At 39.8% G+C, this 19011-nt stretch overlaps 2 protein-coding genes across 3 annotated transcripts; one reads left to right on the forward strand and one right to left on the reverse strand.

Moving 5' to 3' along the window:
- The first annotated feature begins 55 nt into the window (after positions 1-55).
- bco1 (beta-carotene oxygenase 1) lies at positions 56-10232 on the forward strand. The gene is made up of 11 exons (XM_085173430.1): positions 56-2386; positions 2473-2601; positions 2728-2857; positions 4947-5094; positions 5187-5337; positions 5435-5655; positions 5777-6034; positions 6121-6226; positions 6367-6455; positions 7803-7914; positions 8102-10232. The coding sequence occupies exons 1-11, from the start codon at positions 2323-2325 to the stop codon at positions 8248-8250; spliced, it is 1557 nt and encodes a 518-aa protein (XP_085029556.1). The 5' UTR covers positions 56-2322; the 3' UTR covers positions 8251-10232.
- Positions 10233-11500: 1268 nt separating this feature from the next.
- On the reverse strand, positions 11501-16378 carry pkia (cAMP-dependent protein kinase inhibitor alpha). Of its 2 annotated transcripts, XM_085173439.1 has the most exons (3): positions 16248-16378; positions 13693-13870; positions 11501-13084 (listed from the first exon to the last, which is right to left on the reverse strand). In XM_085173439.1, exons 2-3 carry the CDS (start codon positions 13841-13843, stop codon positions 13008-13010), a joined length of 228 nt encoding a protein of 75 aa, XP_085029565.1. In that variant the 5' UTR covers positions 13844-13870; positions 16248-16378; the 3' UTR covers positions 11501-13007. The 2 variants fall into 2 exon arrangements, with proteins under 2 accessions (XP_085029565.1, XP_085029568.1); XM_085173442.1 differs by lacking the exon at positions 16248-16378 and having other exon boundaries at positions 13693-14056.
- Positions 16379-19011: the final 2633 nt, after the last annotated feature.

The following is a 19011-nucleotide window of genomic DNA, read 5'->3' on the forward strand; positions in this document are numbered from 1 at the left end:
GAGAGCCTGGTGCTGCTGCGAGTTATTTTAAAATGTGTTGACGTTTCTTTTCAATGTTTGGAGGAGTTGTGAGTAGATGGAGTGTGTGGTGACATTCTGTGGATGTGCTGGAGATTAGAAATATGTCATTTACATTATTCTTTCTCAACAATAAATGCCAAATTAACTCATTTTAAGTGTCTGATGGAGACTTGGCATATTCAGTGACATAGTTTTTCATGATTTTTTTGCATGCATACCTTAAGTGGCCATTTCAAGTGAAAACTATTTTGGATACAATAGAAATGCCTGTTAGGTTCTAAAGAACCTGCATGTCTTACAATACCATTAAATCTTAAGATGGTAAAGCGTATATGGATAAAGCAGATATGCAACCTGATAAATACAAATACTTAATAATAATAATAATAATAATAATAATAATAATAATAAATATCAAAATATGTATTGTTTCAAAAGGTCTAGCATAGAATGACATACTTATGCCTCAACAGTGTAATTTCTGCCCCCTGCTGGTGAAAACAGGAAAAATTGAACATCTGTCTTATTTTGTTTTTGGTTGATTAGGATCAAGAGTCCAGAAGCTCTGGCCATGAGAGCTAATGTGTCAGATGAGCCACGAGATGAGTGTTATACTGTATTACTACTCACTGTGGTCTCACTACAGGGATGTGTGTGCTGTCATTGCCCCAAATAGTAAGAGGCCCAGTAGATTTTAGAGATTTTTTTTTTAATCTGACAAGCCTTAATAATAAATGTTCACTGTTTTCCCCTTTTAAGTAAGCATCCAGTAAAAACAGTTCTGTGCGGGTTTTATTCTCTTTTTATTTTTGCTCTTGACTGTAGCTCTGTTTTATACCACTGGGTTTGCAGATGCAAAAATAAGGCCGACATTAACTCACAAAGCAACCCATTAATTTGTGGGATACACGGCTATAATTACAGTCAGATCTAGTGCCTTGATGATGGTGAAGTGAGTGCAGAATGTGTTGCTTCCATCTTCTATTACTATATGCGTTTGATCTACTCCTATTTTGCTCTTTGGTTGAAAAACACAGTCTGCTGCCCGTAGACCCATCGATGTTTGTGATTGCTCATGCTGTCAACACCACCCCTTTAGTGTGAATGCGCTGTTCGCCACACCGGGAAACCTTGCGCTGATAATCAGGTAAACGACCTTGGTGTGAATTAGTGGCCCGATTGCTTAAGGTGGCTGCTTAGGTTGGTGAATCCAGATATGGTTAAAGATATGTCAAACGTGCTTTCCATGGAAAAGCGTATTCAACATAATGCACGTTTATTATCGTATGCCACCGACAAGGACTGCACAATCATGACCGTGGTGATAATTATTTTGCTCAGTATTGTGATGAACTCTGCGTTCACAGCTTCATGTCTTTGCACCAGTATAGGAATAAAAGTGCACCCTCTTTCAATCTTAAGTATCAGGATGTAATAAAAAAAAAAAAACACCTGTTCCTTAGCAGGTTCTATAATAAACGAAATACCTACTGGGATGATAAACAACACATGACATCATTAAACCATTTTATTATTTATTTGTATGTTTGTTTGTTTGTTTTTAACATTTAAAATAAATAATGTATGAAAAATCTACATGATTCAGTAGCTTATAGATCCACTTTCAGCAGCAATAACTTGAAGCACCTGGACATACTGTTTCTGTATGACTTTATTGGCCTCTCATATCTCATAGGGTGGAGTAATCTTGGCCCACTTTCTTTTATAACATCGCTTCAGTTAGTTTGTTCAGTCCTGTCAGTTAGGACAGGTTCTAACTCCTGGTTGAACGTGAATTGATTCAATGCTTATATACAGAGTTTATAAAATCAACATGCTTCTCAGGTACAATCTAGGTCACCAGAAAATGGAAATAACGTACAGCAAATAAAAGCAGCAGTGCATCAAAGGGTTAATCACAATTAATCCTATTTGAGATTTATTATGTCTATATCATGACTGGGGGGTCCAATTTTTTAATCTGATCACAGAATAGCCACGTAAATACTTAAAGAGCAAGCCTGAGGACTAGATGAAAAAGAGTTATCGTTTTTGTTTTCGTTTAAAAAAAAAAAAATCAAGGCGATAAGGGGACAGAACAGGGTCATTAAGTTTCCTGCGGTGAAGGTACTGAGCTTCAATGTTTCTGTGAAACCTCCACACAGGAAGGGGATTGCTATACAGACAGATAAGATAAATTGCCCTTTCATAACACCCCAGTAAAACAAATGGGAGTGGTTTGTGCTCCCACAGTATTTAACCTACTCTGACACTGGTGCACTCACTGGTCTGTCAGCGAACATGTCGATAGACTTTTCTAAGAACGCAACAGAGAGGCCCGAGCCTTGTAAGGCAGAAATTAAAGGTGGGTCCGGTTTTATACAATTGCATTGCCAACAAATGTTCAGATTTAAACTGCTGCTGTGAAGACTGTGATTTCATTTCAAATAGGGAATATTCCCAGCTGGCTGCAAGGAACGCTCCTCCGAAATGGCCCTGGCATCTTCACCGTGGGCGACACCAACTATAACCACTGGTTTGATGGAATGGCCTTAATGAATAGCTTCACCTTCAAAGACGGTTGGTACAGCAATTCTTACCTGTGCACAGCTGCTAATCTGTTAGTTGTCGCAAAAATACATAAATAAAATTTTAAAAAAAATGTAAAGCGCACAGATAAAAGACGCAGTATTTGTTTCCTTGCAGGTGAAATAATCCATAGAAGCAGATTCCTCAGAAGTGACACCTATAAAGCTAACATGGAAGCAAATAGAATTGTTGTATCCGAAATGGGGACGATGGCTTATCCAGACCCAAGCAAGAACTTCATCTTCAAGTGAGCATACTCTTTTTATTTTTATTATTATTTTATTGTTACAGACAATTTCAGCATATTTGATATTTTTCATGAAATAACTGCAGTAGTCTTAGTTTGTAATTCTTTATCAACAGTTGCAGTATTTATTTGGCAAACAGTGCCGTTATATACTGTAAGAGTTTTCCCTGGCATCTAGATTTGCCAGCATTAGTCTGTTTTTTCTGGTGTCTATTGTAATGTACAGCAATATTTTTTGCTGTAAAGATAAAGCCTATGTTAGTGTGCTTTATAGAATATAAACTTAACAGGTAAATACTGCAAACTGTTTGGATGCCAGTCTACCTTTATTTAGTGCTCCTATTTAGGGATGGGTACCGGTATCGGTTCTGACATAAACGGTAGTAACCAGACCGAAAAGCAGCGCACATTTCGGTGCTTTATTTTTGTGCTTTTTTTCCCCTGAGATGTCACACACTTTGGATTCCAGCCAATCATTTTACCTTTGCGAGCGTAGTAGGCGGGCCTAGGTGCGTACGTTCTTTTAGAGCAGAGCTTAAAAATGCCCAAAGCGAAGAGTCTGGCTGTACTTCACAGCAAAAGATGCAAACTCAGCAGCCTGCAACAAATGCTTTAAGGTGATACTGTGCAAAGGAGGTAACACCTCGAATCTGATGAAACACCTGGCGACGCATAGCATTTTGTTAAAAGCCGAGAAATGCACCGTATTTGATAGCTTGCTGCGAGACCTCACACCGGGCACGTCTACTGCGGGTGGGTTGCCAGTTATCTGACTCGGAGCAATATCCCCCAAAAACCCGAAGAGTAGAGTCCTGGCCCCTAGCCCTGCCAGTGTAGCAGAAATGATGACGGATGATGATGGCAGCAGCAGCCGTTCTTCTCTGCGTGAGTATAGCTTCATGTTGTTCGTGTGTAAGCTAACCACGTTATTAAATTAATGCATGTAAGGTGAACTAGCAAACATCATCGTAGTTACATGCGGCTGTCTTCTTGTTTGATGGCAGATGCTCCTTTCACCCTGGCCAAAAAGGCAAAGAAAAAGTGGAAAACAGCTAAACATGAGAGGTTTTTGGACAAAGTTTGTTTTTTCCATTGTTTAAGTATCACTCTTGGCTGGAAGCCAAGAGTGATACCATAAATCCCCTATAGCTGAAGAAAAGGCTAACATTGTTATCTTTTTCCAAAAAAACAGCTGAACATGAGAGGTTTTTGGACCAATTTTGTGTTCTCCATTTTTTTAAGCACCGGTTCGAGGCTTCGAGCACCGTTTAAGCACCGGCACCGTTTCAAAAGTACAGGTTTGGTACTGGTATCGGATAAAACCTAAACGATACCCATCCCTACTCCTATTGCAATCTCCATAGACGATGGAGATTGCAATAGGAGACAAAGTGATTTGTGCTACAGAAATGCTGCTGTTCTCTATTATTTGACAACTACGCTGAAGATAAACGCTGGCTGAGCACTGGCTGGTTATTCCCAAAACTTTTTCAGAGTGAATAATTTAAATGTTTTGTGTATATACCTGTGATTCTTTGACTAGGTCAAAGTAGAAAATATATGGTGTTATTATATTTCTCAAAGGTATCCATGTTTATGGTTTCTTGTATGTTTGAAGTTATACATGTTTGTTTGTTTTTATAAGTTTTGTGGTACTGCAGCTATTAAATAACACCATGCGGTGTCATTTTTGTAAAATCTGGGTAGTCACTTGGACTACTACTCTGCGACACAGTTATAATCATTTTTGTGTAGGAACAACCTCGGGGCTGTTTCCCTTACTGCTGTGAATTTTTCCACTTAGATTCATATAAGGCAAACATTTACAGGAAATCAGGTTTCTTTCTAATCTGTTCTCTTATTCACAAGGGGTAACTACAGGAGATGGATCCGCATATTTGTGTTGGCACAGATTTTTAACACCGGACGCGCTTCCTCGCACAGCTCTCCCAAGGATTTGTGTCTCCTCCTGCTTTTAAACTGGGGATCTTTTACATGTTAAGCAAATGCATTAACTAGTGCGCTATGGAGATGCTCTCTTTCCTGTATCAATATCACACTCAAAACCCCCAAACTTTTTACTTTTCAGGGCAATCACCTTTCTCAACCACACAATGCCTGACTTCACCGACAATGGCGCGAGCAACTTCATCAAGTATGGAAATGACTATTATGCCACTTCTGAAACCAACTACATCAGCAAGATTGATCCCGTGACCCTGGAAACCCTGGAAAAGGTAACGCTGCCGGTTAACCTTGAAACGTGTGAACTCAAAACCAAGAAAGACTTTGCTTCAGACCTGATATGTTTCTGAAATATCTCACACAGGTGGACTACTTGAAGTACCTGCCTGTAAACTTAGCTTCGTGCCATCCTCACTATGACAAGGAGGGCAATGCCTACAACTTTGGAACGTCAATAGCGACAAAGGGCAAAACTAAATACGTACTGTTCAAAGTTCCTGCTGTCTCAGACAAAGGTCTATAAGTGATTCAAGTGTTTCCTGTTAAACCTCTAAACTCAACAGTAACACCTACAGCGTTTTCATATTTGTGCTGTCTACTGTCACCTTTCAGACAAAGGCAAGAAAGGCCCTGCACTGAAAAATGTAGAGGTGATCTGCTCAGTCCCCTGCCGCTCCCTTCTCATGCCGAGCTACTACCACAGCTTTGGCATGACAGATAACTACATCATCTTTGTCGAGATGCCTTTCAAGCTGGACATCCTCAAGATGGCTACTGCCTATATGAGAGGAGTCAGCTGGGCAAGCTGCCTGAAGTTCTGCCCTGAAGAAAACGTAAGGAGTTAGTAGGCTAATGAATGTGGATTAATAGACCGGGGACAAAGGTGTACTAGTGTTCTACACTTCAGAAAAAATGGGATTGACTCCTTTATCTATATATTTGTTTCTCCATCAGACTCTGATCCACTTGGTAGACAGAAAGACCGGCAAAGAAGTTGAGACAAAGTACTACACAGGAGCGATGGTCCTCTACCACCATGTGAATGCTTTTGAGGACGATGGCCACGTGGTCTTTGATGTCATTGCCTACACCGACAACAGCCTTTATGACATGTTCTACTTGAGCAACTTGAAGGAGAAATCTCAGTTTGATGAAAAAAGGTTTTCCAAGCCAAATTACAAGAGATTTGCCCTTCCCATCCACGCTGACAAAGTGAGTTGTTTTTATGTAATTCATTTGGTCCTGCAATCGAACGGCTCACACATTAAAGGCTTTCACATGTCGACTGGATTTCGCAGAGCGTTCCAGTTGGAGGGAACATGGTGAAACTCAAGTACACGACAGCCAGCGCCGTGAAGGAGAAAGAAGGCAAATTCATGTGCCAAGCAGAGGTGCTCTGTGAAGGTAAAACCAACGCCGCTCAAACGTGTCTGTTTGAGTGGTTTAAGGCAAATTAAGTTTGTTTGTTTTTGTTTTTCAAGTTGCTGTTGGTCATTTAAAGTTAATCCAGATAGGAGCAAAAACTGTGGTTTTATTTCCACCAGGCTTCGAATTGCCCAGAATCAATTATGACATCAATGGGAAGAGGCACCAGTTTGTCTATGGGAACTACGTGGGGGATTCTGCAGAAGTGGTGGGAACATCCGACATTTCAGATTTCTTACATTTTTATAAATATAATTTGCCTATGGAGACCTTTAACTTCCAGAACAGACATTTAAATTTTGGGGAAGCAGGCTGTTCCTGGACGTATTGTTTTACAAAACTAGGGTGAAAAACTACAGTACTGAGAATAATCATTGAAGCGAAATGTAGCAGTAAAACTTTTGTTTAAGTGTGAATTACACATTGCGCCATAAAACAACAATCCCCTTCATGGCACTTTTGGGTACGCGTGCACATCAAGATATCAGAAACAATGGAAAGAAGACTTCAAAGCTCAGTCCTCCAACAAGAAGCATAAAGTCAGGAAGGCATAAAAGGAAATATTTTGTATTAGACAATTATGTATTTTTTTTATTAATCCTCACTTGACAATCAATTCTAAAAACAAACAGGAAGAGAGCTGGCTTCTGCTTGAACTATGAATAATTTTGAATATCCATTTTATAAACACGTGGTTAATAAAGTGGAATTTGCCGCATAGCAGGTTAAAAAAAGAGGGATGTAAACAAGATGTGACATGAAAAATCCCGTATCATATATAAAGAGGTGACAAAAGACAAAAAAAACATGTTAAGTGTCATAATCAGGTGTCGAACCCCCATGTGCTGGCAGAACAGGTTGAATGTACCTCTGCAATGATTCTTCAGTGCTCCACTATCTTCTGTGGGGGGTTAAATTGGGTCAGGTTTAGTGGCTGTTGAAGCCAAAGCATATGATGGAGGAGATTTTCATCATTTTGTCCTATAAATGAGGGCATTCCCTCCCTAAAAAAAAAGAAAAAAAAAAGGAGGATGACAAAATATCTCACAACAGAATAAAGGTGATCCCTCAGAGGATGTTTTTTAATTACCATATAAGTTTCCCCCTGATAGGAGACACGCCTCAAAGCCATGCCAGCAAAAATGCCAACCTCAGCATAACAGAACTGACTCCACCACTGCAGGGGTTAAACATTCAGTTTTTTTCCTTTTATTTGTCACCCATTCGTTTTAGTTAATAGCAGTAAACGGTTAATAGGCCTACATCGGATTTACTAAATATTTTCTGGTACCTGTGCTCATTAAAAGGACTTGATTCACTCATAAAGTACAAAGTGCATCCATGAGAGCATCAGCTGCTCATCATATTGTCCGGCAGTCTCATGTGATATGAGAATTTTACTGCTCTTTCTAATATTTGCACACAGAACAAAGTACTTCACGGGCTGATAAGCCGGTTGTGCTGTGTTGTGTATTGGTATTTCTGTGTCTGTAAATAACTTCTGACCTGCACGGGCGTCTTTGTTGAGTGTGTTCCATCTGTTCGCTCACTGTAGGTTGCAAAGTTTGACACGGAAACCAAGAAGATGGTGTACTGGGGTGAAGACAAGTGCTTGCCGTCAGAGCCGGTGTTCATCCCCAGACCAAACGGAGAGTCGGAAGATGATGGTATGAATACGAGTGAATGTGGTGTGCAAAGACGTGACATTTATTCTGTATTTGCTTCTATTGATAAGCTGAAGTTCAAGTCAATACGAAGGTCTACAAAGATTAGACCAGCTCTCCCCCCACTTATCTGTGCCTGTAATCTGTGTTGACAAAGTTGTGATACAATAACCTCCTTCTCCATTTGCAGGTGTGGTCCTAACATCCGTCATCAACTCCAATCCAGGCCAGTCGAGCTTCATCCTGATTCTCGATGGGAAAACGTTCAAGGAAGTAGCACGAGCCTATGTGAATACTGAGCTGAACAAGGACATGCATGGATTTTTCATCCCACATTGAAAATAAAAGTCTAAAATAAAGAAAGGGAACTGTGCCACAGTAGTACATGTGGCACAAGCATGTATCGCAAGTCATTTCATTGTATTATCACTGGTATATGGTATAAAGTTAACCTTGTCATTTAAACAAAACACGTTCTGTAATGTTACAATGTTACTGATATTACAAGAATAAATCCAACCAATGCTCCATATTTGTGGAGTTATGGAGAAGAGTTATGTTAACACAGTGTGGTTTTACACAAGGTCAAGGTCTCTGAGCAAATACAGCCTTCATGACACAATGTTACTTGTTTCTGAAGATACAGAAATCTCAGATAAGTTATCAAAGGAGTAAAGTCCATTCAATTAGGCATAGGGTTATAGATTTAGGTAAACATTTATGTCAAATTGTTCCCATGTGAAATATGATTGTTGTGTTTCAAGGTACAGCGTTTCTCAATCGCTCTGGTGCAATTCTCACATCAGAATTATCAGTCTCACTATTCTTAACACTTCCCACCCACAATAGCACCTTTGTCGTTGTTTTTGTGCACGCTGCATTATTATTATATTATTCTGAGATTTTTTTCAACCTTTTGTCCAATTTTGATGAGTCAGTGCGAGATGTAATCTCAGTTTGTTGTTCTTACATGACAGGAGTGGAGCCTAGTGTGGTCTTCTGCTGCAGACCATGTGCAGCACAGTCAGTTAGATTGTGCGTTCAGAGATGCAAGGTTTTTTTGAGGTGGGGGGGGATTTCAGAGCATTCTCTGTATAATCATCCCTCCATAGAGATCGTTTTGTGGGAAAACCCCAGTAGATCAGTAGTTTTGGACATACTCAGACATATTCACTCACCTTTCGTCCTCATTCATTCAGCTTGAACTTCAGCAGGATGTCTTTATCACATCTACGTGACTTAATGTTTTGGATTACTGAAATGTGATTGGCTCATTAGATAATTGTATTAACAAGCAGCTGAGCAGATGCAAAAGTGGTTGCAGAATGTTCTCGCATAGTATATATTTTCATTTCCTGTTTTCTAATGCTTATACTTTCACGTATATGATTTAGCATTTCTCGATTTCAGCAGTTTTCTAAAGTTTCAAAGAAATTCTTCACTTTTAATTTAGGCTGACACTTTTTCCAACATCATCACGATAAAAACCTTACAACATCTATTATTCATCTTTTCATACATCATACTGTTTCTCAATCAATCTGGTGCCATTCTCACAGCAGGAAAGTCACTCTCACTAGTCTCGTATTTCTCAAAAAAATTAAGGGATTTTTCACATTTGCCAAAACATTAACAGTCAGTCACTTTAACTGTGTGATGAACGAATAAACAACTTTCACAAGCCTTTGAAGACTTAAACATCAAAAAATTTAGTTTTTTTCTCATAACCTTGCTTACTTTTGAAAAAAAAATCAGCAAAATACGCCTAATATAGAAGAAAAATATTTTCTGAAACAGAAATGAATTGTGAAGGTTTTTTACAAAAGTGATGAAATGCGGAAAAGCAAAAATAATACTCATAAAACTAAATGGATCAGAAAAAAAAAAATAAGGAAATGTATACATAAGTCATGCTACATACATTTAGCAACTACTTTAGCAGTGGAGCAGGCGTACCTAATAATCACAGTAATGCAAATATCTAAATCAGCCTTTCACATCAGTGGCAACTCAAAACAATTAGATATGTAGAGATGGTCAAGACAGCACGCTGAAGTTCAAACTGAGCATCAGAACAAGGAAGAAAGACTGAATGAAAGTAATCAAGAAAGACTGAAGAAAATGCTCCACCCATAAGTTGCCTTGTTGCATTTCAAAGGCCTATAACAACAATAATCACTCAGCTGGTCTGTCATTACAGATACAGCTCTGTTGCATTATTACAGCATGTACCATTTATCTTCAACATTAACAACTCTGGTATCAGTGAAATGAGTCCTCACTGTTCTGATTACCATATGATACAGCTCAATTTTGTTACTCAGTGACTTTTGAATGCTTGCATTATCTATTGCATCGTTCTACATCGTCTGATATCGATTACAAAACAGAAGCGCTCAGTGATTGGGCCTTTCCGTTGTTGAATAGAATAGCTTAGGTTGACCACCAGGGGGAGACAAAGACTTTGTTTATTCAGCCCTCTCTGTTGAGGATGCATTAATTTGTCTTGACGCTTTCGATTAATTCACTGGTAAAATTTAATTGCACATCAAAACTAACCAAATCGACAAAGTCAAAAATGAGTATATTACATCCCTCTGATAACACAATAACGTGACTAAATCGGAAATTTTTATAAAATACTGAAAATAACAGTGGGAAATGGAACAACAGCTTGAGTTCTTTAGTTCACCTAAATTGCAACAGTACCGGTCATTAAATCACATTACACTGGACTCAAAGTACAAGTTATCTTAGTCCTATGATGCACTATAAAATGGCACTAATCCCCTTTAACAGGTTAAAACTAAAGGTTTACTACAACCACCGTCCACCCGCCCAATTTTTACAGCTTCTTCCTATATGCCCATACTCCACGTTACCTCCAAGTTTCCTGAAAATCATCCAGGTAGCTGCAGATACATAATCCTGTTGACAAATAACTAGAAACGGTAGCAAAAACATAACCTCCTTTGTGAAGGTAACTAAACAAAGAAACAAAATGATCAGCTGGTCAGATATAACAAAGTAATAAAGCATTTTTAGAATGCATACCCACATATTTCATTAGTAGATCTAAATTGGACAGAGTACAGTAATGGTGTTAAAAGGAAACCATGAAAACGGATTACAAAAGGGAATTGCAAAACTGACAGGCAGTGTGCCAGTACATAATATTCATTCTAACAGTCGTCTTATCTACGAAAATTTACACATACAGCACACGCTAATAAACCACACTCCAGTGCTATCAGTAGTGCAATTTCCAAATCTTAAGTAGCAAATAAATGTTTTTCCTTGATGTCCACCACAACCAAATAACAAACTTGGGTATAATACATGGCAGTGCAATGTTAAACTGTGGGATAACCACTTAATGTGTGTAGATACCCTGCATGTAAGGAGAGAACTCCTGCATTCAAGGCCATCACAAGTTAGACTGGACACATTTGCAGACAGTGATTACAATTATTAAAGTATAAGAGGGTGAAATCCTACTTTCCAACCAATCAATTTCATTGTTTACGGCGCCATTAAAAAGTATTTTCCTAAAGATAACCCGAGTGCAAACAAAATGCCTTTTTTTAAAAAATTTATTTTATTAATTGAAAAAAGCTATCCAAACCTACCTGGCCCTGTGTGAAACAGTACATGACCCCTAAGCCTAATAAATGGTTGTGCTAGCCTTGGTAATAAGAACTGCAGGCAAGAGGTTTTGCAAGTATTGGCAAAGAGTTATTCACATTGAGTGACTCTTTTCTGCAGAATTGTTTTGATTCAGCCACATTGGAGGGTTTTATGAGCATGAACAGTGCTTTTAAGGTCATGAAAAACATCTCATTAGGAGTCCAAAACCTTCATTTTGTTGCTTTGAGCTATTCAGAGGTGGACTTGCTGGTGTGTTTTGAAACACTGTCCAACTCAATAACCCACGTGTGCTTGAAGTTTGGACCACAAATCGATGGGCAGAGGTTCTCTTTCTGTATTTTCTTGTAAAGAGTTGAATTCGTGGTTCCATCAATTATGGCAAGTAGTCCAGGTCCTGAATTAGCAAAGCAAAAGACAAATATTGCCTTGGCAGAAAAATGGTTTAAAAAACCCACAATTTTGGGGGGGAAACACATTTGTACTCCCTAGCTTCATTTGTGAGGCCTGGCAGTGCAAACAACAAAATTCTAGTGAATAGTTATAGTGAACTCAAAGTTATGGGTCAGTGTGCAAGAGTAAAGCAAGGTGCAGTGAAGCCAGCCACCAAAACTAAACAGACGCTCATTTTGCCTGTGACAGAACGAGCAGCACATGTTGCTGTTCCTAACTTGGAAAAAAAAAGCTTTATATCTTGTGATCTGACTCTTACTTTCTTTTAAAGAACCGGACCCTGTTTGACCATCAATGGAATACTTAAAATGGGATGTCTGAAATGATAAAAAAAAAAAAACCCATTTAGACATTACACCTGACATGGATACATGCAACAAAGTACACCAGGGCCTTTGAGCTGCTGAGTGCAGTTGCTGGATAACGTCCATCAATCCAATACACAGATGGATCCGAATCCACGGAAATAGGAAACGGTCAATAGCGAGTACTTATGAAGGGAGCACGTGTTTAGGCGTCGAGGCAAGATGAGTGGATGTCCAGTTGCCGTCTGTGTTTCAGTCGCATCAGCTGTGATTAATTCAAAGAGACGAGGAGAGGGGAAGACAAATTTTAATTCTGTGGCTGCTCTAAAAACCTTTACTAGCCTCCGTTCCTCCCTCCACTTTCCACTCAAAACCACTCACAGTCAAAAGTAGGCTGGTTTTGGTTGTTGACATCATGTTTAGTTCACCTTAAATTACATCCAATCTGATATCAGCAGCCTTGGACAAAAGGCAGCAAAGGAAGGAAGGTTTTTAAGGAAAATGGAACACACCCAATTACAAGCGAGAGAGAGACTGTGCTGTGGTTGCCATAGTGATGACTTCCTGATGTCAGGATAGTGGCAATAGAGGATTTTGCTGTTCACAGTCATTAGATGCAACTGGCCAGTCAGAGGCTTAGAGCAGATAGACTAAATTAAGTGGCTGCTCGAGTCCATAAATGTCCGGTGGCACTTAGCTTCCCTCAGCTTGAGTCTGCTCTTCTTTAGTTGGAGAGTTCTGGCTTTTCTCAGCATCTTCTCCCTCATCACCTGGAAAACAGTGAAGAAAGAGGACGGTGGGACAGTCGGTTTCATGCATATTTAACTACGGGGGAAGTCAGTGATGCAGCTTCCTTGGTACTAAGTCACCAAGGAAGACATACTGTATATGTTAAATGTAACTGAAGAACTTCAATTAAATGTTATTTATATAGTGTAAAATCAGAACAACAATCATCCTAAGACATTTTATTTTGTACAGTAAAGACCCCACAATAATGGAGACAAAACACCAACAATCAAATGACCCCCTATGAGGAAGTACTTGGCGACAGTGGGAAGGAAAAACTTCTCTTTAACAGGAAGAAGCCTCTGGTAAAACTAGATCAAGGGAGGGGCAGCTATCTGGGAGGGAGACAGGACAAAAGACACACTTTGGAAGAGAGCCAAAGATTAGTGGCTCTGTAATTTTGAGCTCTATTAACAATTTCCAAACACGCTGCAGAACTAAGCGATGAAGTCTTGATTTTCCTCTCCACTGTTGGAAAATCCAGAGAATTCAACTGAACACAAGTAGAGACGAGGCCTTGTGTTGCCACCCTGATGAATTATTAATGTCGCCATCAATATATGTTCTAGTTCTTCATCATGTTGCTCACCTGACTTGTTGATGTTGAGCTGTGCCAGACTCTCCGACAGATCAGTGGTGCCCGGTTCTCCAGGAGCGTCTGGAATATCATGTATGGCATTCCTGCGGCCGGATCGTCGAGAGGTGATGAAGTCCTCATAGGTCGCCTCCACATCCGTCATCGCTGACACACCTCACCATAGCAGGGCCTGCCGCACACAGCAGCACACACTGACACACCTTTTCAAGTTGCACAGGTGCACAGTGACCCACAGACAATGGAATCTGCACCGCTTTTATGGAAAGATCGCGGAAATGGACAGAGTTTGTGCAGCTTCTCCTAAATAACTTTACACAATGGCAACACCAGTTTTTGTTGACAAGAAGAATGTAACGCAGCAGGCTATGCAAGCACTCATTGAATACATCCCTCCCTCCGCTTATCTTATGACCTAATCCCTGCTTAATCTATTTTAATCTCAGTCTAGGGTATGGGCGACACCATGGATAGAGAGGAGGCAAATTCAGTAGAAGGAATGCCGAGGAGAGCGATGGGAAATATAAACAGACAATCTGATGCATTACTTTAACCAAAGAGCACACTTAGAGGTCATTAAAGCAGAATGAGGAAAGTACTGCCATATCACATGGAGCATGATGGGAGCTGTGCTGCCCCGGAGATTTAGGTTAAATCCTTCTGCTTATATTCAAGCCCTTTGTAGCAATCTGTCTGGCTGAGGCTGTCCTTCAGCAATGAGCAGATTCAGGCTTTGTTGTCACATTTCTTTCAATTAAAATCTGCTATTATGAGATTTCTTTGCCTGTATCAGTCTGGATATCTGCATTTATTTGCTGCCACTACTTTAAAATTTTCAACGAAAATAAAAAAACCTCAGAAGACATCACAACCCTCAGTCACAAAAAAGGTTGGTTTGATTTTCCCCAAGTCAAATGCAGGATTTTTAAATTATATATATATATATATTAAAAATGCCTCACTTTCACATCCATTTGTGGCTATTTCTAGAGAAAGTTGTGGTGGACTGTGGCTATTTTTGGAAGCCTCCTCTGTCATCATCTGAACACCCTCCCACTCAGCTGTCATTCTCAAAATGGTGTCAAGATGGGCAAGACCCGGCAGATGCTGTCCGTGTACGAAAGACAGACCAAACGTGTGGGGAAGCAAGAGAGATAAGACGGCTGTTCTCAACTTAATATGAGAATCGGGGCACTGGATTGTGGTCATATGTATAACTCTCCAGGTTTATTAGCAATAAAGAAGAAATATCATTTGAAACGTTATATCATGTAAACAGCTAGGTTAATTTAACTTGCATGAGTAAATGTCCCCGGCTTTACTAGTAGAGCCAAATGAGATATAAAACTCCTCCCCACACCTTTCAATAAAGAACCTGTGTTATGATAGAACATAAGTGAATCTAATTGGGATTCATTATCATTGCCAGATCTGTAAGTGCAGACATTTTTCCACTGAAGCTGTGTTTTTATTTGAAGTTAGAAGTTGAAGTTAGTAGTGACAGGACATTTTGCGATGTGTTTTCCTATGCTCATATTCTATGAAATATTAATTGCCAGTTTACATAATTTAGTCAGACTGTTGTACCCATGAATTAGAACATCGGCAACTCAGCTGTGTGTGTGTGTGTGTGTATGTGTGTGTACAGTGTGTGTACTCCCATGTGGGAAGCAGAGCTCAGCTGGCCTGGACAACAATATATATAGCACAGTCTCCAAACAAATGATCAAATCGCTGAATAATACAACAGGCCAACCCTCTTTGTCTTTCACTATGATTTTTTTTGGGGGGGGAGAAGTCTACTCCTGCTTTGCAGCTGTTTGATTTGTTATGCTGCCAAACAGAATATTAGCAGTGATAAAGGCAGTACATGAACGAGTCCCAGAAACTTATGCCAGAGTTATTCTAGGTGGCCTGGGCATACCTGGGACTGATGCCAGTGGTCTCACTTTTTCTCTCATGCTCGCATACACAAACAGACATGCTATACTCCAACATCACCGTGCCAAGCGCAAAAGTAAACCATTTCTCCTTAACCACGGATTCACGCGCAGCTGTCAGCACCCTCACTGTAAGAGCGTGCAAATGTTTTACTGTTATTTCTACAGCTCGTACACATTAAAGGCAATCTTAGCTAAGTGATTTATTTAAAAGTTCATCGCGAGTCTGCACGAGTGTGACGTCACTCCACAAAGACTATGTCCAAAATGACAATTTATCACCTACTAAAGGCTAAGTGGAAGCGATGCAGTCACGCTTATTGGCGTCCTAAATAATAAAGCGCTAGTTTTTTTCTTTTCTTTTTTTTGTTAAAGACATATAACCTTTAAATACAGACGAGCTTAATGTTGCAGGAGAATCTGAATGTTTAAATTCATTATTAAAACCAAGAGCCATACGTCTATCTTTGATGACAAAGACCCCCACAGAGCCAGGTCAGTGTCAGTAAACGTAGCCTGCATGATATTAACATTACACATGCATTTACGAGCTTTGCGCACTTTGCACTTGCAGTTATTATTCTTAATATGATCAGCAAGGTATGCTACCTGTTTGGGATAAATGGCTTCCGAATATTCGCAGGGGTCAATCACATCGGCTCGGATCTTGCCATTTCGGTATTCCCCAATGCGCTCATGAAAGAGAATTTACCAACGTCAAGCACATCAAGCACACCGAAGCTACTTCCGAGTATCACTTTCAAAATAAAACCGCATTACTTTGAAGGGACGCTTAACAGAAAGGTTTTTCATTACCAGCTACTTTACCTATACTCCTTTATTTTATTAGATAGATAAATATACATATAAACAAATAAATACACATATAGGATTACTAATAGGAATACTTGCACCACATTCCTTAATTAATATCTGACAAAGTGAGAGCCATAAACTTTAATGCCAAGTGCACTGTTTAACCGTGAATGTGTGTGTAAAATCATTAACTTGTTTAAAGGTTAGGATACATTAGGACATGGCTATTCAACTACGAAGTTAGTTGGGCCAGATTTTCAAACCGAGGAATTTATCTGGGCCAGATTTTTTTTTTGAAGCCAGTAAGCAGCAGATCATGATCAATTTCAAACCCACACAACTGTATTGAAAAACAAGTAATATTTTTATTCCTTTTCCCCTGTAAATCTGGTGACCTCTCACAAATGCACACCAAAAGGTCCACTTAAAAAAAGGGAGCTATAACTAAACTATTTTTTGCACATTTGAAATAATAATAATAATAACAAAAAACATTTTGATAATCCATCCATCCATCCATTCGCTTCCGCTTATCCTTTTTTCAGGGTCGCGGGAGGCGCTGGAGCCTATCCCAGCTGTCATAGGGCGAGAGGCGGGGTACACCCTGGACAGGTCGCCCGTCTGTCGCAGGGCTAACACACAGGGACAGACAACCATTCACACTCACATTCATTTGCACATTCACACCTAGTGACAATTTGGATTTTCCAATTAACCTATCCCCACAAGCTGCATATCTTTGGACGGTGGGAGGAAGCCGGAGTACCCGGAGGGAACCCACGCAAACACGGGGAGAACATGCAAACTCCACACAGAAAGACCTGATGGTGGAATTGAACTCAGGACCTTCTTGCTTAAAATAAATATTTCGCTGACCACTCACTTTTCCTGCCATGGATGGAGCCCCATCCGTCACAAGTATACAGACACACATATCCAGACCATTTTCCTCAAAAAGAGCTTAAATCTTCTCAAACATTATTTCGCCAGCTGTGTGTCCCCCTAACGGTAGTAAGCCGTGAGCTGTGATCTCCTGCTATAGACATTACATCAGTTTTCTTCAGGTCATCTAACAGCATTTCAAACTCGTCTGACGCCAGAACTTCAACTCTACTAATATTTGAACTGTCCTACAGGGGTACGTTTTTAATAGCAGATGTCACGCTTACTTTAATTTTTTCATCACTTCTCACCGCATCCACCACGGCCAGCATGCAGTATTTCACCGCTTCAGAATCTGTGAAAGGCCTTTTCTTCTTCGCCAAGAAACAAACACGAAGGGAAGATGCTGCAGCTGTCTCTTGGGCTGTACAGGACCCTCACCATGGTAGTACAACTCCGGTTGTAATATTATTAAACTCGGTAAAATGAATAAGTATTTGTCAGTCCAGGCAGGGTTAAACCGACAGTTTTCATTGTCAATTTTGCGCTTTTGGAGTGAGAAAGACATGCTGTTGTCGCATCATATATTACGATGATTGTTTAATATGTTTACATCACGGTGCATTGTGGGTTAAATATTGCTAGGCTACTAGGAGTGTTGCATTCACAGTCTACACTACGCTGTAGGAATTTTTAATTTAAAAAAAAAATTAATTAATTATTTTTTTGCGTTTTCTCTGTGTTTCTGCCAGGACCACAGGCAGGGCCACTCGCAGGTTGCTTCTGGGCCGCATTTGGCCCGCGGGCCGCCATTTGAATAGGCTTGCATTAGGACTTAGCGAATGTTTATCATCCCATTGCTATAATTTGAAATGGTGAAAAGGCATCGCGCTTGGGCGTGTGTGTGGTGCGAGAGATCACACAAAAGGGAGTCAGTGTTGAAACAACGTCCCTCTTGTGATAAAGGCACATGTTTGCTGTGCCCTCTTACCATCTGTCCATGAATTCCCCCATTCAGATGACACTTGTTGTCAGTATGGCAAATGAGGAACTTCCGACTGTTTGTTCTGCGCAAGTGTTTGAGCTAACAAAAGCAGAAAAGGAGCACACTAGTTTGGTTGTTTGGTTGATATAATGAGTTTCTGTAAATGACCATCCCCAAACAAAGCTGAGATGCAAGGTAAAGCTACCAGCCCATTTATTCATTAACATAACTTTGTATCAATAACAGCACTAATAACTAATAGCATTTCATTTTTTATTTATTTCTATAGCTAAAATTAAAAAAAAAAAAAAGATTTCGTCCCAGTAACAGCAACATTTGCTAGTTCCCAGCGAAAACTGAGCTACGCAAACTCCCCCAAAAATGTATGGTTAGGAGTAATACTGGGAAACATGACAGAAGTTCCCTCCCACGCTCCACCTGCTGTCCAAAATAAACAGTGCATACTTGAACACTTCACCAATGAAATACTCGCATGTTAGCTCACCGAGCGGCATCGGACAACCCAGTTGCTATCGGTAGCCAAAGATCAGTAGTGTCAAGATAATTACCTGCCATTGGGAATTGAAACAGGATAATAACGTCCCAGTAGTGTCGACATAAGTCACAGAGAAACAAACAAAACACACAAAAAAAGACAAACCAAAAATGTAGATCTGCACATGACATCAG

The sequence above is a fragment of the Neolamprologus multifasciatus genome, chromosome 9 (assembly GCF_963576455.1).
Source record: "Neolamprologus multifasciatus chromosome 9, fNeoMul1.2, whole genome shotgun sequence".
NCBI classification, from domain to species: Eukaryota; Metazoa; Chordata; class Actinopteri; order Cichliformes; family Cichlidae; genus Neolamprologus; species Neolamprologus multifasciatus.